Source organism: Neofelis nebulosa, chromosome 2, assembly GCF_028018385.1.
Source record: "Neofelis nebulosa isolate mNeoNeb1 chromosome 2, mNeoNeb1.pri, whole genome shotgun sequence".
Lineage (NCBI taxonomy): Eukaryota > Metazoa > Chordata > Mammalia > Carnivora > Felidae > Neofelis > Neofelis nebulosa.
The window spans coordinates 202,339,839-202,361,081 of NC_080783.1; the positions used below are offsets into that span (position 1 = coordinate 202,339,839).

Sequence of the window (21,243 nt, forward strand, 5' to 3'; positions counted from 1 at the left end):
TTCAGGCAGGATTTAGTGAGTCCCCAAACATTTGGACTTTGTACTAACCCAGGAACTTGGGAGCATTAATATATATATATATATATATATATATATATATATATATATATATATATATTTACATATATATATATATATATATATGATGCACAGAAGAAATCCAGTAAAAACTGTACAAATAAACCCAACCCTTAAAGCGGGCTTATAATTCCGAGAGCGACAGCCAGAGGCTGAGGACGACGCTGAAGTTGCAGTATCTTTTTTTCTCCTTTCTGGTATTCCAAAAATGCAAACCCAACCCTAGAAACATCTCACCAAACTACAAAACCTTTCCAAAAGAACAAGGCTTTAAAACTCAAAGTCTCATAAACCAAGCTTTTGGAGCACACTTACCTCACTATTGAAACTTAGGATCTTCTTTCCAGACTTCTGTTTATTTTCTCTCTGAAACTGCAATCCATTTTGAACGGGGCTCCATTGTGCCCTGAACTACGCCTAGACCCAGGACCATGGAGGCTTCTCTTCCAGCGTAGCAGCGTCTTTTCACTTCCAGTCTCTTTTAGATCATCTCTCCTAGCCTCCATCCACGCCTCCACACCCCCAGTACTACCCTCTTCCCTATCCACATCTCTTTTCCTCCAAAGTTATTTTATTCCACCACATGAGAACAGACTAGCATTATCTTTGCTTGAAAACTGTTTATTAATTTGCCTGTCAAACATTCTATAGAGCCGTTTACATCTTACTACAGAAACCTCCTGGGTACATATTGACAGCTCAGCAAGTATTTACACAAAGCTCTGAAACATTTGGTTCCTTCAGAAGAGGAAGGAGCTGCTGTGTCAAGCAGAGAATTATCAAACACCTTTTCCTCTCCCTTTTTTCCTCTTTTATAAAGGGAAGCTTCTTCCTTCTAGCATACCTCTAAGATGCCTAAATTATACTTCTAAACTATCCAGCCAGGAGGAGAAAGAATGGAAATTCAGGTGTGCTGGAGAAGGGGAAAGAATAGCATTTCCAGGACCACTTGCAAAACACACCACATAGTTTAAAAAACTAAGGGTATGAGAAAAGGCAATAGGCCTATGAAATTGACCCTGCAATGCTTAGCTTTTCCGTTCCAGTCTCAGGAACTTTTGCTCCTCTCTCAGCAAAACTTACAGGGCAAGTTCAGGCACTCAGATTACAACCAACTGCCCAAACCAGACCTAGACCTGCCCAAACACCTGAAGAGTCTGGAGAACTTAATGCTACCTCTCCCCACCTTCCTATCCCCCCAAGAGAAGCAGAGTGTTAATGTTATGACTATCCACTCCCTACCCCACTCCAAATCTACTCCCAAAATCCCCTCTTAGAGATTTTGAGGCAACTATTTTTCAAGACTTGCTTTAATGAAATCTGCCCAGGGGCGCCTGGGTGGCTCAGTCGGTTAAGCGACCGACTTCGGCTCAGGTCATGATCTTGGTGAATTCGAGCCCCGCGTCGGGCTCTGTGCTGACCACTCAGAGCCTGGAGCCTGTTTCAGATTCTGTGTCTCCCTCTCTCTCTGACCCTCCCCCGTTCATGCTCTGTCTCTCTCTGTCTCAAAAATAAATAAACGTTAAAAAAAAAAAAATTAAAAAAAAAATGAAATCTGCCCAATTTTTCAATTAATGTTTAGTGTTTTAAAACCACCAGCCAGGTGGAATGACTAATGACAAACATAAGCAGTTTCAAAACAAAATAGTCTGGTAAGGCTTTTTCTGTAAAGGGCCACAGACCACTGTGGTACCCAACTGTTCAGAGCTTGTTCCTGTAAATCCTCAAGAGAAAACAGCCTTGAGTTCCTCGAGCCCAAGGGAAGAAAGATGGTCTCAAGACCCCTACTGGTCAATGTACAGGCAGAAATTGCCTTCATAACAAGTTAGGTATGGAAGCACAGCCCAATGCGTATCATCACAGAGGAAGAAGGCCATACAGTCCACCAACTTCACTTTACTGATGAAGAGAAAATAAACCCAAGGTCAGTGGCTTGCCCCAAATCACACAGCTTAATCTAGATCTGCATGTGGAACCAAAGCCTCTTCCTCCTGAATCCTGCACTCTTTACTCCTCACCACTATGTCACACACAACTCAGTGTGCATCAATAATGATAATGACCAATCTAAACAAGGAGAAACCCAGAGATAAAAGCCATGGGAATTAGGACTCCATGTTAGAGACCAAGGTATCCCAGCTCACTTGCAGGCAAGAACTATTCAGTGCCAATGTATTTTGAATACCGTATTTTAACCATATATTTGCTTGGTTCATTTCAGTTGCTTCTAGAATTTTGGGATTTGAAGCCAATCAATACAACGGCAGAGGGGCGGGGGGGAGGATTGGAAAGGGTCCTGACCATTACTTTGTTAGCCTATTTCCACATTAAAAAAAAAAGTCCACTAACCTCATTGCTAAAGCCTGCTGCAGACATCACACCCTACAGGAGCCAATCCAACAGATGAATGTTTAATGCAATCCAAGACATCTTATTACAGTAGGTGCCACTTGTCATGGTTACTGGTTGCTCTGTGTCACACACAAAGGAAGGAACCTTAAAAAGTCCTTGCAGGGCCCAATACAAAGAAGCCAACCTTGGTCCTGATGCTTTCTCTTCTCTTGCAACCATCCCAACCCCCATCACCCCTAGTTCCCTCACGGACAGTAGAGAAACATGAAGCCCTCACAATGAAGTGCCGTCTCAGTGTGGTTTTCCTGGTCCCTCCTACTTGAGAGAGTTCCAAGAGTCCTGTATTTTAGCCAGCCCAGAATTTCTGCCAGTAGGCATTCCCATAATAAGCCCAAGATGCCTGTATTTGTTTCCCAGGAGTTGGAAATATCATCTGATATTTCCATAGCAAGAACTAACAGCCAAACTTCTACAATCAAATCCATCTTGATCCCAGACTACATATTCTATTTCATTTTTTACTTTGATGAGCTGGTACTACTCTCAAGGTACTAGAGCTAAAAGCATCCCCAATAAAACGCTTCACATGAGGTTCAAGTGCATAGGTGACTAAAAAGTATCTCATCAGTAGCAGGATTCAACACCTTGAGATACAGTATTACTTATGGAAAGCCCTAAAGGGAAAGTTTGCCTGCTGGGATCTTCCGGCTCCTGTGAAAAAGACAGAGCCACAATACAAACACTCAGCTAATCTTTATTTCATAAAGGCAGAGTCAAATGAGAACGTTACAACCTTAGCTATGTCCATCAATTCTCTGCAAAACAGTCTTAATCCAAGATTCAGTTAAGGAAAGAAAGGGACAGAGCAAGACCCCATTATTTAAGAATGCTTAAGAATAAGGCATCATGGTCTGATAAGAGGTTTATCCTTAAGTAGCAAAGAGAAATTCCTATCAAAATCTACCCACCTACATCCCTCATAGAGACTACCACAAAACTGGAAGTTGCACTGTCTCTTCCACAAGTGAATGCTCACTAGCCCATTCTCTGGGCATCAGGGCAACTGGAATGAAATTGAACAGGAATCTATGTTGTATGAAGTGCTAGGAATGGTGATGTTAAAAGTGAAACCAAAAATTCACCCAAGGGCAGCACAAACTTCCAAACAGGGACTGTATCTATTTTCCTACCATGTACTCAGCACACAGCATAGTACTCAGCACAAAGGAAGTGCTCAAATATTCGTTTAATGACTGAAAATCACTATATGGCAAGAGTTGGTTTTATACCCCCCAAAAACAAAGTGTTTGCCTGAATATTATTTTTCAACTTTAATTTTTGCTTTTAAATGAACCTTGACTTAGCCCAAATGTACTCCTCTAATAGTTTACAAAAGGTAAATGACTCAGCCCCCCTCCCCTCAAGGGAAAAAAGATGTAGCATGTCTCTTGTCCAGAGACAAGAGAATGTTCTCTTTGCTAAGACTAAGCTCATCCTCTAGACACTAGAGATTCAATTTAAAATTCTCCCAGTTTCTTGCCCAAACATAGAACATTATGGACAATGTGGAGTCAAGGCACAGCACTCTAAACCTGCCATTTAACACAACTGTTTTCAAAATTCCTACCTTAATAGAAGAGAAAAGCAGTTCTAGAATGAGGAAGGAACACAACTAATCAGTGAACAAAATCTCATAGCAGGAAGGTACAACTGAATACTGCTGGGGCAGGGGGCGGGGGGCATGAAAGGAGCTTTCCCCCTCTTTGAAAAGATACAGGACTCCTGACAAAAGCACTGAAACAGAACATGAAGAGGTATGAAGAGCAAAATTAAAATAAAACAGAATGCATAAAAATGTACCTTAAAGTTGTCATTTCTAAGCAAATATCAAGTATCATTATAGGTGGTATCTTTATTACCTTGGAAGATGGGGGGGGGGAATGGAACATACCTTAAAATGCAAAGAAAAAAACAATCGACCTCTATTTCAAAGCTCTAAAATAACAGATGACAAAATACAAAACTAGCCTTTTTGATATCTCAGGAACAAATGATAAATTTCACCAAACCAGGCCTTTAGGAGAAAGTCCCTCACAGGATCATGAAAGACATCGGCTTCTCTTTAAATTGAGCTGCTCTCCCAAAGTTCAATTAACAAAAGAAAGTGTTAACCAGACTCAACATGTAAACAAAGAAGGAGGCCAGTCGTCCTTAAAACAGAACACTTGAACCTAATATGAAATTCTCTCTCAGAAAGCTTCCAGTTCTCAAAATAAATAAATAAAAGTTTTCCTCCTACCCCCTCCCATAAAGATCCCACATTTGTCACTCGATAAAAACCCCAGTAAAATAATTTCAATTCTGCAAAGCGAACAGGGTCAAAATTACTCAAGACAAATGCATCTTCAGAGCCATCAAAGAAGTCATTTATACCATCAGGAAAGTCACAAAACCAAAACAAACAGCAAACCCATTGTAGAGAAAAACTCAGCTACTGTTCTGACAACACAGAATCTATTTCAGGCTGCATAAAACATAACAAGCAAAATAAATCCAAGGTACAAGCAAAATGCCACTGCCTCCTCTTTTGTTTCGGCACAATGTAACAAGGGCAGCCTGTCTGGGGCTCTGCTCCTGCTGATACAGTATTGCTGCTTAAACCTCCCTCCTCAAGGTCACAGCCAATTTCAGCTCTGGAATAAAAGGCAGATAGTGGCAGCGATGGTTTGGGTTATCACTGGCAGAAAAGCAGAGTGTAAAAGTTTATGAGCTCATCAGGATTGTTGTACCATTACATCAGAGGCAATTATAAATGGCCAAGAGCAGGAGATGGGGAGCCAATCAGATCACAGATAGGATGTCAACCTAAGACCAACTGTCTCCTGGCTTTGACAGAAGGATTTTACCTCCATAATTCAAATCCCAAACCAAAGCAATCTGCACTTACTACTCCAATCACTCAGCTGTTTACCAGCACTTCCAGGGAGAAGCCCAGGCCACTGGGCCGACGGAGACTAAGACAGGAGATGGCCCAGGCTGCCCTGGGTGAACCGCAGCCGGCCTCTAGCTGCCCCCAAGCAGGTCCCTGCCCTCCCTCGAGGTACCCCCGAACCCGAGGGGCCCCTCCTTGAACGCACAGATGGGGAACGGCCTAGAGAAAGACAGGAGGGCGGGCAGAGAGGAGCGGCAGGTGAGCAAAGAATTGTTCACTCCACTCCCGAGCTCCTAACACCGCACACCCCTAACCTGAGCCCCCAGCACCCCCCTCAACCCCGGCCAGGCCCTTCCCCGCACATTCTGCCCCACACCCCCTTGAAGACCCCCGGAGTTCGAGGGGACCAGGAGGGAGGGAGAAGGGGAGCAAACACCTCAGGGAAAGCCCCACACAAAGGCTGAAGGAGGGAAGGAGAGGAAGGCAGACAGGCAGCCATTTTAAGAGAAGAGCCAGACAATGGCAGCTCCCCAGCAGTGGGGGCCCCGGACTGGGGGTATCCCAAGGCTGTGGCCTGCTCCCCGCAGCCGCCACCCACTCCCCGGACCCCGCTCGCCCCAGCCCCCTCCCCACTCAGCTGTGTACCTGCGGGGTCCGGGCGAGCGGCTGCCCCCCGCCGCCGCTGCTCCCGGGGCTCATGGGCGCGTGGTGGCTCCTTTGTTGGGCCCCTCCCGAGGCGGCTGCTGCCGCCGCCGCTGCTGCCGCCGCAGCCCCCCAGCACTGCGAGGCCATGTCCGCCGGGCCCTTGCCGGCGCCCCCGTCCTGGGGCCCGCCGCCGTAGTCGCCCCCGGGGTAGCCCTGGTAGCCCCGGGCCGAGCTGGGCGACGTGAGCAGTTGGTTGAGGGTGGGGGTGGCGGTGGGCTGGGGGGTTCCCCCGCCGGCCGCTGAGGGGCCGCCTCCCCCCATGGCCCCGAAGCGCTGCTGAGCGAAGGACGAAGACGACGAGGAGGCGGAGGCGCTGGAGGAGGGAGGCGGCTTGGAGCCTGCGGCCGCCGCCGCGCCGGAGCCCGGAGTGCCACCTCTCGGGGAGCTCAGCGCGTAGGCCTGGGGGGGCGGGGGGTAGGCGCTGCGGTTGGGGTAGTAGGAGTTGTACTGGTGGTTGGGGAAGCCGTGGTCGTGCGAGTTCTGCTGGGGCCCCGCGTAGGGCTCCAGGCCCCCGCCGCCGCCGCCGCTCTGCAGCGCTGCCAGGCCAGGGCTTTGTTGTCCGCCATGTTGTTGGTGGAAGACGGCGGCCGCCGCGGCGGCGACGGCAGACGGGCTCCGGCCGTAGGGTTGCCCGAAGCCGTAGGCTGGGGGCGGCAGGGCGGCCGCGGCTGAGTGAGGAGGCGCCCCCACCCCATCGCTGCTGCCGCCGCCGCCGCCGCCGGGCGGCTCCGTGAGGTTATTGTTCAGGGCGGGCCTAGGGCCCGCGTTCCCGTTCGAGTTCTTCAGGTCCGGCTCCGCGCCGGGCCCGCCGCCGGCGCCGGCTCCGCCGCCGCCGCCACCCCCATTGCTCTCGGCCCCGTCCTGCAGCTCCTTTCCCAGCGGCTGCGGCGGCCCCACGGCGGGGCCCTCGCTTTCCTGCCCGGCGGCTGCCTTCATTTCCCCGCGCTCGGCCGCTGCCGCCGCCGCCGCCTCGCCCCCCGCCTCCTCCCGCTGCTGCTGCTCCGCTTTCTTCAGCTCCGAGGGCGGCGGCGGCGGGTTGCCCAGGCTGCTGGCGGCGGCGGGGGCGACCTGCGCGGCCATGATCCCCGCTGTCTCGTCCGCGGAGAGACCCGGCCCTGTCTTCGTCTTCTCCCCCCCTCCCACCCCGCCCCGGGGCCGAGTCCCCCGGGCTGCCCTCCCCACCCGCCCGGGCGGGCCTCGCGGGGCTCCGCTGCTGCGCGGCGCTCGCTCGCTCGCTCCTCTCCCCCCCGCCCCGCCGGCTCAGGCTCCGGGCTGGCGGCGGCGGAGGAGGAGGAGGCGGCGGCGGCCGAGGCGCCGGCGGCTCAGCTGCTCCCGGCTCTGTAGGCTCGGGACCCGGCTCTCCCGGCTCATTCCCCCCAAGCCCTTGCCTGGGAATGAGGGGGGCGGTGGAGGCTCCGCTCCCCAGGGCCTGGCCCCGCTGTGACTCTCCGCTTTCTGCTGCCGGAGAAAGGAGGAGGGAGGGAGGGAGGGAGGCGAGGGGGAGGGGGCGGGGAGGGAGGGAGGGAGGGAGCGGGGGGAGGGGGACCCGGGACGGGCGGGCTGGAGGGCGCGCGGCAGCAGCCCGGGCGCCGGGAGGCAGAGTCGGAGCGCGGACTGAGCCGGGCGCCCTGCCTCCCCTCCCCGGCCGCGGCGCGAGCTGAGGCTGCTGCGCGGCAGCGGGCGAGCGAGCGGGCGGGCGGCCGGACTGAGCGGCTAGAGCGCCCCACTCTCCTCCGAGTCCCCCTCACTCCGACACGAGGCTCAGCACTGCCATTTTACCCAGCGCCGTCGCGGCCGCCTGGCAAACCCGGACCGGAGCGCGGAGCGGGCGCAGGCCATGGAACGGACTCGCTCCCTTCCCCTCACAAAGGAGGAGGGGAGAGAACGAGCCGCGGCGGCGGCAGGCCCTCTGCCGCTTTCGCTCGGCAGCGCCGCCGCCGAAGGCTTCGGGGAAAACCCGGCCCGGAGCCCGCGCCTCCCCGGAGCCTGCGCCGCCTCCCTCCTGGCGTTCCTTCCTATCCGGGTCGGTCCCCTCCGGGCCGTACGGAGGGGAGCGGGCAGCGTGAACTTTACTCGCGGCTGCAAAATTGGCCTGAGCCCGAGACCGCGGCCGCCTCGGCCCAGGCCTGACCCTCTGGCAGCGGTCCTGGTCTCTTGGCTGCTACTTAGCACCTCTACAGCACTTTTATTCTTCAAAGCCTTTTACAAACCCGCTCTTAAAGACCCAGCTGAGTGAGCGAGCAGGGCCTAACATTTTACACCCTTTGCAAGCCCTACGGAATGACAGATCATTTGTTCAGACTTTCCGTTTTCCCACTCCCCAGCCCTCTTTAGCCGGGCCTCATAAGGCCCTGGGGGCGTGAGGTCCGCCTCTCCCCATTTTCTAGAATTGTAAGACCGAGGGGAGGGGACTGCCCTGTCTGTCAGTCAGGGGGCGGAGGGGGGTGATTTTAAAAAGTAGCAAAGTCCCCAAAGCTACCCGCGTACTTAGCCTTGGGGGAAAAAAAAAAAAAAGTGATCAAGTTGCATCATATACAGCAATGGAATCAGACTAGAAGAATGGGTTTGAGACCAAGCTGATCATCTCAGTCTTAGATCATCCCAACACTAAGGTGAAATGGTAAGCACCGGAGCTACTTTGGGGCATAAGACAGCCTTCCAGCAGGAGAACCCAACCCTAATGTTTTCCCAAGAGAACTTAGCCCACAATGACCAATAGTGCCAGTCTCCAGAGACAATACCTGTAAAACTGGGGAACAGACCACAGAAGAGGCTCTGCAGAAGAGGGACGGCCACGCAGTGGGAAATCATTTTCTCCTTAAAGAGAGAAAAGGGACAGTCTAACAGGTCACTTAGAAAATAGATGTCACCAGGAGCACCCAGGTGGCTCAGTCAGTTAAGCATCGGACTTTGGTTCAGGTCATGATCTTGAAGTTCGTGGGCTCCAGTCCGGTGTCCCGCTCTGTGCTGACAGAGCAGAGCCTGGAGCCTGCTTCTGAGCCTGGAACCTGCTTCACGTTCTGTGTCTCCCTCTCTCTCTGCTCCTTCCCCGCACATTCCCATTCTCTCTCTCTCTCTCTCTCTCTCTCTCTCTCTCTCAAAAATAAACATTAAAAAAATAAAAAAGAAAGAAAATAAATGTAACCAAATTTATTTTCTATCCTCCAGTGTAAAGATTCATCACAGTTTACCATTATATTCCAAGAGATGCCAATCGAGCTAGAGGCATACATAGAAACTTCTAGATCTACAGGCCCTACCACATCCCAGCACCAAGCAGTCTTTTCCTCCTCAAGCTGACTTGGAATGCTCTGACGTGACAGGCTACAAAAGCCAGAGGGGATTCCAGCTCCTCACCAGGCCCAGGCTGCCTTGGGAGAGGCCCAGGCCAGTGTAGTCACTAAACACCAGGGCCTCTTTCCCCCCTCAGATTTTATAAATGGAGACTTCATAGCCACAGAGCCATTATCTTAGAACTGGCAGATCCCGCAGGCCCCTTGGACAAGTTCTGGCCATGCCACTGGTCACTGTGAATAATTCCAAAAACCTGAAGCCACTCCTACTCTGAAGAAAACTTAATAGGATCTTACGCTAAAAAGGCAAAAACCTTCCTGTTAGTCTAAGAGTGGTGGTGGGTTTTCCGCCTCTAGCCAAGAACCAAAAGGAGTACCAGGATCTGGCTGACTGGAACGGGCCAGTGCCCTGGTTTCACTCACAGTCCTCAGGGGCAACTACTCTCCCAGTGCATTAGGTCCTAGAAACCAAATTATAGGCTGCCTCATAAATGGAGCTTGGCTATTTAATCAACTGCTTCTGAGCTGGCAAACAGTCCTGAGTCCTGCACACAAATGAGGAGTTTTTACATGCAATTACCCTGCCATTTTCCTCAGAGCTGGACTGTAATGGGAAACCTGGAACCCAGTGAAAATCTGGAAGCCAGAATGGATTTGTCTCCAGAGAAAGCCCTCATCTCCTTTTTTCAATGGCTGTGAAATTTGGAAAGTGCCCAAATCCCTTTCCTACACGTGAGCACGCTGTTTTGAAAACAGCCACCATTTTTTTCTAGCAATAAGGTAACGTGCACAAAAATCTATCCACCTGGACTGGAGCAGGTAATGTGGGATTTCTACATTCCCACTTAAAAAAAAAAAAAAAATCTCAAATCCTTCAGGGTCCTCTTCCACCTCTACCTTTAGAGCCCCACACCACTATCCCAGGGACTGACGAGTTGAAGGGAACTTTCTTAGAAACTGGCCCATCAGCTTTCCCTAGGGGCAATGGCAGCGGGAAAGGGGGGGGGGAGGGGAGGAGCTGGGCACGTGGCTGGCTGGAGCTCCAATACCCAGGTTTGGGGCTGCGGGTTCTCCCCGTGGAGTTTTTTTTCCCCCACGGCCCCAGTGTTTTAACCCCACACCCAGGCAGCTCAGGAATCCCGGCGCAGATTGGAGAACTAGGACTAGGACAGCGCTACCCTCGCGAAAGCGCCTCTGCCACCAACAGCCTGATGGCAAATATGGACTGAATCGTTGACATGGAAACCGGACTAAAGTCTTGCTCGCTCCCTCACAAGAGAGTTCTTATCACCATCCCCGACCGCAAAGCACTTGGCAAACGTGGACTGGATCTCCCGCCCAGAGGATCAGGCGGAGTTTCTGTGCGCTGCTTTAACTCCTGCGGCTGCGGCAGCCAAGGAGGGGGGCAGGGCTGCCAGGACAAACCGACTGAAAATGGCAGAGGATGTTCTCATTTTATCTGGCTTGTACAGTGTGCATGGATTGGGCCGAGAATAAGAGAACAACCTATTAAAATCCACGCAGTCAACTGCAAAATGTGGAACCGAGGCCTGGAGGGTTTGTTAAGAGAGAGAAACGTTTGCAGGGAGAGAAACAGCCCTTCCTTTCTCGACATTTGCTTCCCCTAAGTGTGCGAAATACAAAACTCAACAAACAAACAAAAGATCAGTCTCGGCTCCTTCCCTTCCTCACTCCTTTTGGGGGAAGGCGTTTTAAGCCTTAGGACCCTAGTGGAGGAATTGCCTCTGTTCTGAATAAGGCGCTGGGAATCGGAGGAGCGCGGGGTTGTGGCCCTCACACGCGTCCCCGCCGCGGCAAAGCATCAGACACCCAGCGGAGCTCTCCCGAGTGCGAACTGGAGCTGCGAGTTTGAGCAAAAGGGCAACTATGTCAGTTGACGGAAGCCAGAAGCAGAGTTCAAATCCTGGCGTGGATTTCCGTCTGGAGCTGTCTGCTTCTTAAAGTTTGTAACTCGGTGTTCAGAAACAGCCCCAGCGGAGGCTTTGGGAGCAGTGTGAAAGTCTAGCACTACCATCTGACAGCGAGCAGCAAAACTTTGGGCTGCATATTAAGCGAGGAAAGTGGATTGAAGCAAGAGTCAAGGCAATTCATTATATTATCGGCTCCCAGACGGGAGCTGTAAGTTACGAACTGGATCGCCACGGAGAAAAATGGAATGGAGTCTAAATGGCGCTCAACAGCTCTTAGCGGTAAAATTGTGGCTGCCCAGCACCTAGGATCCTAAAGCAGCAGCAGCAGCAGCAGCAGCAGCAGCAGCAGCAGCAGCAACCGTAGAGGCATCCAGCCTGGCGGGCGCTCAACGACTGCTTGTGTAGATGCTTTCTTCCACTCAAGATTTTAAAATAATTTGGAGGAATTTACATTTAGAATAATAAGGGACACATTTTGAGAAATGTTCATTTCTGCATGAGGCTTTCTTTTTTATTCCCCCCACGAGAAGAGTAGCTCTGTAAAAATACCTCTAGGCATAAGTCAACTTGCTTTTTTTTTTTTTTGTATCAATATAGAATGAGAATGCTCCTCACCATCACCTCACCAAAAACTAAAACCAGAAATAAAGATCCACGTTGGTCTGGTTTGTGGCAGATTGCAAACAAAATGTAACACCCAGGTTCAATCTAACATGAGGAAATAGGTACCAACTCGTACACTCTAATATGCACATTTTACTTATCCACAAATTTCATTGATGAGTTTGCCAACTATTCCTTTGGAGACGACAGAGTAAAACTACTAACAATATTTTAAAGGCAAACAAACATACCTGAACTGGAGTTCTATAAAACCACTGGGCAGATCAGGAATTTGGACATTTCTGCTGAGCCTCACTGAAGGTTTGTATTCCCCAACTGATACAAAAATAGTAGATGAAAAGCCTACTTGCAAAGAAGCTTGAAAGCCACTTTATAGTCCATCAGAAGAGAAACTTCAAGATGCTGTATTTGGTACTTACTACACCAAGTTGTTTTTAGATTTGGAAAGCTAAGTACCAACAAGATTACCAAGGGAAGATCAGGTCAGCAATCTTAATATTGAAGCCTATTTCTCAGGAACAGGAAAAGTTTGTTATCTTTGACTTTCCATATGAAACCAATGTAGGCTGCTTTACTTTAAAACCAATCGAGGAAAATTTCACACATGTAAAATGATTACAAGGGAAATTTTTGAAAGCTGAGGGTGGCGGAGAACATCAGAAGGAAAATAAAATATTCGAGGTGGGTATTTCTTTCAGCCTGATTGCATAAAGCTTTCTTCACTGCCATTTTACTGAGATAGGAAAAAGAGAGAGTGGGGAAGTTTCTTGCTGCAACTCTGGAATGGATCTGGAATGGAGTCTTTCGCTCCAACACAAGTTAAATGGAAGAGGGAGAAAGAGAAGGAAAAACTGTGAGCACTGACAAAATGGAGGGAAGCAGGCATGCAGTCCTATAAAACAGGATGGAAGGCTAAAACAGCAAATGTTCTGCCTGCTCTCTGCCACACAGCCACCTCAAGAGAATACTCCCGGCGTGATCATCCCAGGCTTTTTATGTAAGAATCAAAGAAAATCCAAAGGAACCTATTAGGCATAAGACAGGAAGTGAATGTCCCCTAAGGGAAAGCATTCTGACTAGCTTTAATAGAATTTCAACTCAACCATCCTCCCTACAGAAAGAAAATGGCTTCTTCCAAAGATAAAAGAAAAGTTGACCAAACAAAAAAGTGAGCTGTGGAATACTTTAGTGGTAGTGTTGTGGCACTCCAGTGAAATGCACAACTCACCAATGACACCAAAGGCAAGCTGCCTGGGGAAAAAAAATCACAGTGGGCTTTGGCATTTTATCAAATGATCATTTTCTGCCCCGAAATTGAACAACATTGGATTCAGAAGCCCCCAGAGGGGCTGGAGGGTGGAGACCACCAGGTTGGTTCTCGTTGGCCTACCCCTCCAAAGATACTATTGGAAACCTGTGTACAAGTGTGTTGTTCTTCCAGTCTTGCTGTGGAGGGAGAGAACAGGAGACAAAGGAGAAATAACCCAACATACTTCATTGAACCTATCTGACAGGCCATTGAGAAAACTGCTGAACCCACCACCCCACCCACACATACACACAATCCTCTCTACTACAGTGTATTTTCATCAATAGAGTCCATCCACAAAATACACTCAAACGAAAGAATACACAATGCCATAAAACATTAGGCACTATTTTTGCCCCAAACACTAAGACCAGGATATAGATTATACATTTTTTTAAAAAAATGTGAGGTCCCTTTCGACCTCAGAACAAAGTCTGAGAGCTCATTTTTTTTTTTTCCTAATCAGCCACAGCTACCTAAAAATATGGACACTCTGTCCAACAAAAACTGGAGTTTATGGCTGATGTTGTGTTTCCCCTTCAACCAGCTAAAGTTGGAAGTCCAAAGTATTCTAGGAAAGAAGTGTGATAGTTGACTCCACACCTACTCTCTGGTTTTTTATGAACTAGCAGCCGGTGTTTCTAAAATGGAATCCTAGGAGAGTTGGAATACTACATGGCTTTCAAAAAGATCTTCTCTAGGAAAAAAACTTAGAGGTAAGGAAGTAATCCTGATTGGCTACTGGAGATTTTGAGTAATCCATCACTAGCACAATTTGTAACTGATACTGGAGAGGTTAGACAGAAACCATTTTTATAAACATAACCAAATACCACAGATCAAGGGCACTCATTTTCCCCCTTGAATACTCGCCTTTCATAATGAAGCAGGCTTACCCTATGCACCTGCCCTTCTTCAGCAATCCTTGAGTTGCATGTGCTGTTCTGACCCAATCCCCACCAAAACGGGTCCTCTTCTGAGGCTCAGAAATCTTGTGAGCATGTTATTCTTCCAACTAGAAATTAATAGTATGACTATTGCTAATAATAAGATTATTCCAAAGCCATGGTTATAAACTTCATTAAGTACCTTGCTCCTTGCTTTAACTATCTCCTGGAATACTTATTAATGCTATGTTTGGTGTAGACATTTCTAAAGTGCCACAGTAAGACCCATAGGACAGCCTTGCCATAGCAAGAGCTCTAGGACCAAATGCAATAACAAACAGGAACAGTCATGCCGAGCCCTAACCGTTCACTGACGTCACCTTTTGACTGCTTGTGATTCATATTCTCAGTGATCTGCTAATTGAAGATTAATTAATTTAGTAAGTTCTTCACCGTTGCACATTATGCTACCTGACCTACCTCCCTCATCTCTACTGCACGCGCACGTGCGCGCGCGCACGCACACACACACACACACACACACACACACACACACTGACGCTAGGTTTTGGTGTGCAATGCCAAAATGAGAAATATTTAGCAGGAACAACAGGAGAAACATTTTCTAAACAGCTAGAAACATGGAGGGGATCTGGATAATAAGGCACGTTTGTTTTCTGCCTTATTTGAGGTTTTTAATTCTGTACTTCAAACACAGAACACACACACATAGACACACACACATATACAGTATATATAATTCTTTTAAGAGATCACAGATGCCAGCCAGCATTAGAGTTATACCAAACATTTTCTACACTGCCATTTTCCAAACTAAGTGAAACAGAACAAAAACATGGAGAAGGAATTTACAGGAATGGAGTACTACAAAGACAGATGAAAACTCTGGTCAAGGTCTTTTGGGAGATGAGTGGGGATGGAGGATGAACTAGGGAAAGACAAGATTTAAAGGAGGATGACCTACCTAATATTCAAGGCAAAGAGCCTATAGTTTGAGAGCTATCTCAATATTTGAGACAAATGTCCGGACTTTCATTTTAAGGCAGATTTCCAAATGGCTATCCTCGTTTATAAATTGTAATGATCAATCTTAGACTCACGAAATCGAATCAGATGAACTATGTATGCTCAGATGCATCAGAGCAGAGGCTCTCTATGAGGCAAATGACTATCGCTGCTCTGTGATGCTTTGAAACCAGTCTAGAATTTTCCACTTTTTGATTTTGGATATCAATTCTCTCATTCAGTTTACTATAAATGGGAGGCCCTTTGACAATTATTTTGCTGTGCCATACAGCATTATATATATCCTACCTTTGTACCTCCTATAAAGTACATTGTAGGCTAATGTCTACTTAAGAGGAAAGACATGCCTCCAAAATAGTATAGGCCTTTTTCACTCAAAACTTATAAGTTCTTAGCACTCAGGTCAAGATCCCTCATTTTCAGAGAAAGTTGATGAAGAAAGAGAAAAGAGAAATAAAGAAAAACTTAAGACATGGCAATACCCATTCTACAGGTCCTTGAGATTTTGGTGAGTACCAAGAAAATGATGAATGTTAAAAGTACTTTGAGATCACTGGCCTAGTTATCAAAGGTATTATTATTATTAATAATATTACTAATGCTCTTACATGCAGGTTATATTTTAGTCATTCTTTTCCCCTCGTGAGAACTCAGACAAGTGAATTTGGATAACTTCTCATGTTCCTCCTTTTTTTTCTCTCTTCTCTCTCTCCTTTTTGTCTCAATGTCACATAGGCTTTCACATCGGGTAATTGGACTCTGACTAAATAGTACGAAAGTGTCCATGAGGTACAATTTATGCCACACAGCTGCTTTCAAAGCTCAGGCGCCTGTCCATAACGGTGATCATAACAGGGACTCCTGCATGGATCGGAACCCAGTGCTGCTACGGCAGTTACGTAGAATGATGGGGTATTTGTTCTACCTACTTGACTGAGTCTGAGTTTAGAATGGTCTTTGATCTTTTTAAGAAGAGAAACAACTATCCACCAAAACAAATGGCTGAGATGCACCAAATCAAATAATGTCCTTAATTGGACAGATGAGGGCGAAAAGAACAAGCCGGACTTAGAGTCCGTTTAATTGCACCTCTCCAACAGAATCCTGGTGCTAGATGAGGAAACAGAATACAGCCTTCCACCCTTTTGATCCTTGCTATTGAAGACAAGAATTTGATCTTTAGATCAGTGTTTGGAGGGTTTCAAAATTAGTGTCCTGGGAAGTCCCCAGCCAGCAGCTAGCACTTCCTCACTCCATGAGCGTGTGGTTATTCCTTTCAGGGGACTGGTGTCTCCAGCTCAGTCTTTTTGAGCACCTCATGTAGCAATGATGCAAAGAACAGTTACTAGAAGAAATCCTAAATATTCAAAGCTACATTGAGCAGGTAGAAACTCCTGTTTTCGGGGCGCCTGGGTGGCTCAGTTGGTTAAGCAGCCGACCTTGGCTTGGGTCATGATCTCGCGGTCCATGAGTTCGAGCCCCGCATCGGGCTCTGTGCTGACAGCTCAGAGCCTGGAGCCTGTTTCAGATTCTGTGTCTCCCTCTCTCTGACCCTCCCCCGTTCATGCTCTGTCTCAAAAATAAATAAACGTTAAAAAAAAAATTTTAAAAAGAAACTCCTGTTTTCTTTTCCAAATGTGAAAACATGTGTTCAAGAGAATTGTTTATAAGATGGATTTTCTTTTTTTTTTTTTAATTTTTTTTTCAACGTTTTTTATTTATTTTTGGGACAGAGAGAGACATAGCATGAACGGGGGAGGGGCAGAGAGAGAGGGAGACACAGAATCGGAAATAGGCTCCAGGCTCTGAGCCATCAGCCCAGAGCCTGACGCGGGGCTCGAACTCACGGACCGCAAGATCGTGACCTGGCTGAAGTCGGACGCTTAACCGACTGCGCCACCCAGGCGCCCCAAGATGGATTTTCTTAAATGGCATCTTCAAAACCAGTTTGCTGTTGGAGTGATGTTTATCTTAAACCCTAAACTTTATAAAAGTTGGAGTGATGTTTACCTTAAACTCTACACACTTACCAGTTGACAGCATTAGAGTCATTTATAATTTAAAAATCAAATAGAGAAGAAAACAAATTCTTGTCTCCATACTGCTTAGGCCTTCATATAGGTAAGGCTGAGTACACGGTGATAGAAATGTGTTGGCAAGAGGTTAAATTTATAAAAGTATTAAAAAAAAAAAAAAAGGAGAAACAAATTTCGCTAAGGCTGCATGGCATGAACTTGCCAGTGATAATGTTTGCCACATTTTCTTCCAGAAACCAGGAAAACCAAGGAGATGAAGTCGGCCTAAAAGTCAGAAGAATATGAAAAGAAAAGTAAATAAAGACATGGGGCAGCCTCTTATATGTCTGTAACTTCCAGAGAATAGCCCGAGTGTAACATGGGGGAACAAGGCACCTAGACTCACCTAGGGCTGTAGGCCATGAACCTCCAAGGTCAGAGTCTCAAGAAGGAAGAAGCAGCAGGCTTTGCTCCAGCCCAAGCCCTGTGCCAATGATGTCATGTCATTTGTAGCAGGAATCCCTCTTCCATGGGGAGCTATTAAGGAGGAGCTCTGTTCCAAAACAGGGTTTTCCAAATCGCCTCTCTCTGTAGGCTTCCCCGAGGGCCAGGTATTAGAAGAACTTGCATGCTGTACCTGTAAAGGAAAAGGAAAATAACAGAGGCCCTAAAATGAAATTGAGTAACTCAGTCTGAAAATTTTTTTGATGAAAGTAGGGATCATTGTTGTTGAATTATTTCAGCCTCACACATAAGAATCAGGGAGACTGGGGCGCCTGGCTGGTGCAGTTGGAAGAGAATGTAACTCTTGATCTCGGGGTCGTGAGTTCGAGCCCCATGTAGGGTGTAGAGATTACTTAAATAAATAAAACTTAAAAAAAAAAAGAATCAAGGAGGCCAAAGTTCCTTATTGAATACCTCAAATTTACTTTGAATTCCTTTTTTCTTAAAATTTTTTAATGTTTATTTCATTCTTGAGATAGAGAGAGAGGGACAGAGGGTGAGTGGGAGAGGGGCAGAGAGAAAGAGAGGGAGACACAGAATCTGAAGCAGGCTCCAGACTCTGAGCTGTCAGCATAGAGCTTGACACGGGGCTCGAACCCATGGACCTCGAGATCATGACCTGAGCTGAAGTCGGATGCTTAACTGACTGAGCCACCCAGGCGCCCCTACTTTGAATTCCTTAATATCAGAATGAATTTGTTAAAAGCACAAATCTATGTATGAAAAATTTTATATTCCATATGGATTTTACTAGAGCTCTAAACAACAATGCCTTCTTCAAATGGATGAAGAAAAATATTCATACAGAAGCATCTCTTACACAACCCAAATTTCAGGATTTAGGATGGATTTAGAAGAAAATACGGAGAAATACAGACATGAAAAAGAAAGGTGGATAGATCCTCCCATCTCATACACTTTTGATGACAATAATAGTGATCTCTTGAGTGACCACTATGTGCATGCCATCTAGCCTCTAGTGCTCACAAAAATCCACTAAGATAGATATTATTATCTCCAAATATAAACAAAGATACTGGAGCTCAGATAGATTAAGCAATCCAGGCCATGATGCTTGTAAATGCCAGAGTCAGGATTCAAACCTAGCTCTCTTCCAAATTCCAAGTCCTGACTTTTCAATAAAAATAGATAGTAAATGCCATAGTGTATTTGGTAATGTACTTTTTCAAGATACCAGTATTATTTTTTTTATTAGATACATCACCATGCATATATATATGCCATTAGACATATTAATGCCACTATCAAGTATGAGGTCAAAATAAAACTATTTAATTGGTCTTTTAACTTTAGTATAGAGCTGGCATACTACTGATCCCAATCAGACAATAAACATAATTTCTTTGGATGTCTTAGAGTCTCTCAGTTCAAAATGTGTTTCTAAGACTAGAAGCTTCAGGATCACCTAGGAGCTTCTTAGAAACGTACAATCTCAGGCCCTATTTCAGACTTCTGAAACAATCTGCATTCTGACAAGATCCTTAGGTGCTTTGTATACAAATTAAAGTGTAAGTGGCACTGTCTTAGAGATGGATGATTCCAGAAAAAGGGATGCCTCTCACCCACACTGAAGTCATCTTTGTTCCTAAGACCAGGGAGGGAGAGAATGGTAAGAATCCATTCACATTATTACCTTTCCTTTCTGTTTTTAAACCAAATGTTCATCAGTCATTCTTTTTTTTTTTTTTTTTTTTTTTTTAGTAACAGCTTTATTGGGATATATTAAAATTCACCCATTGAAGCGCACAATTCAATTGTTTTTAGCTTACTCAGAGTTGTGCAACCATCACCACAATCAATTTTAGAACATTTCATCACCCCAGAATGAAACCCCATACTCTTTAGCTGTCGCCCCCCCCGCCCCCACCATTCTCACCAGCCCCAACCCTAGGCAACCACTAATCTTTCTGTCTCTACAGATTTGCTTGTTCTGGACATTTCATATAACACAATACAATATATGGTCTCTTGTGATTGGCTTCTTTCACTTACCATGTTCTCAGAGTTCATCCATGTTGTTCATCAATCCATCTTAATCCTTCCTCATAAGTGGAAGTTATTCTTTCAACAGATGTGTGGGTGCCAGGCCAGGGGACCCATCACCCAGTCCTCCCTATGGAACTCCTGAGTGCCACTGCTCCTGTAGGAAAAGCCTTTCTCTTCCCATTACTAACTACCCTAATAAGGAGGTCTTTAACAGAGTTCCCTTTGCCCATCTTCTCCCTGGGATTTGGCAGCTCAAGGACAGCTGGCCCTTGGCCAAGTTTCTCTCCACAACACCTGCGGGCACACTACGAGTGCTGCCACCTTATGCCCATTTCTTGAAGTAGTGGACACTGGGTCAGGCACTGTCTTCCTCCCCAGAGTCCTGCTCTCTGCTGTTTCCACAGCAAGGAAGGTTGTGACTCATGACTGAGTGTGACCAGGAGAGGTCGAGGGTGTGCCGTGTGGGAACACATGCCTGGTACCTTCAAACAACCAAGAGGCAGAGAAAGAAACAAGTGCAAATGCACTTGGGGCGAAGGGGGACATGATTTTGCAATCTCTCTTCCTGATTCTCTTGGCTGTTTCTTCAGCCACCATTTGCTCTTCCTCTCCTCGCTTCACTTTCGTTTCCCTATGTTATTCTTCGCAGAATAGGGAACCTAAACATCTCTCCCCTTTCCTTTCGACCTGGATTGTTTTCTCTTTTGCTTCCAGCAGCACCACAGTGGTACACTTAGACATTTGGACTCACTAAGTTACTTCTTAAAGAAGAGAGTCAGTCTAGGGGCGCCTGGGTGGCTCAGTCGGTTGAGCGTCAGACTTCGGCTCAGGTCATGATCTTGAGGTTCATAGGTTCAAGCCCCGCGTCGGGCTCTGTGCTGATGGCTCGGAGCCTAGAGCCTGCTTGGGTTTCTGTGTTTCCCTCTCTCTGCCCCTCCCCCACTCATGCTCTCTCTCTCTCTCTCTCTCTCTCTCTCTCAAAAATAAATAAAAAAATATGTACATAAAAAAAGAGAGAGAGTCGGTTTAAACATTCTGCCTTACTGAGAAGCAGGACAAGGAAGAGTTTTTTTTTTTTTTTTTTTTTTGTTCTCCCAAATCAAGATAGTCTTCTTTAATGGAGAATTATTGATATGAGACCTAAATTAACGGTCCCAGAGAAAAATCAGCGTAGTAACGAAAACACTTTCTCGAGATGCTCGTGGCTGGATTTAGAACCTTGCCGGAGTTCATTTTGGGGTGGACAGTTTGGCTACAGGTTGTTGCACACTACCCCATACTCCCTGAGTAGCCCGTACTTCCCCGGTCATGGCCTTATTCCTGAGACAGGCTTTCCAAACTCACGCTTCAGGTACCTCAAGCTCTCACTGCCACTCTGTCATATTCATTCAAGAAATGTTTGGCTCCTACTGCCCTCCAGAACTGTGCCGTACACAAGGCAGACAAGGATCCAGTTCTCAAGGCGTTTTGCACGAGAGAACGTGGAGAAGGATATATAATGGTACACTGCAGCCGTAATAGACTCGTCATGTGTTTGGCTGATTCCCTCTGTGTGTCTT

The 21,243-nt window shown here is 47.0% G+C and overlaps 1 protein-coding gene and 1 long non-coding RNA gene across 4 annotated transcripts in view; both read right to left on the reverse strand.

Annotated features, from left to right (window-relative positions):
- The window catches only part of ARID1A (AT-rich interaction domain 1A), a 70,656-nt gene extending 63,443 nt beyond the window's left edge, over window positions 1–7,213 (reverse strand). For both annotated transcript variants that reach the window (XM_058718498.1, XM_058718497.1), the window contains exon 1: window positions 6,008–7,213. In XM_058718498.1, the coding sequence (XP_058574481.1) occupies window positions 6,008–7,147 (1,140 nt within the window). In that variant the 5' untranslated portion in view covers window positions 7,148–7,213. The remainder of the gene's footprint in view (window positions 1–6,007) is intronic.
- Window positions 7,214–17,117: 9,904 nt separating this feature from the next.
- LOC131505213 (uncharacterized) overlaps window positions 17,118–21,243 on the reverse strand; it is a 40,256-nt gene continuing 36,130 nt past the window's right edge. For both annotated transcript variants that reach the window (XR_009258315.1, XR_009258314.1), the window contains exons 5-6: window positions 17,580–17,810; window positions 17,118–17,458 (exon numbers count right to left, since the gene is read on the reverse strand). This is a non-coding gene — a long non-coding RNA (uncharacterized LOC131505213). The remainder of the gene's footprint in view (window positions 17,459–17,579; window positions 17,811–21,243) is intronic.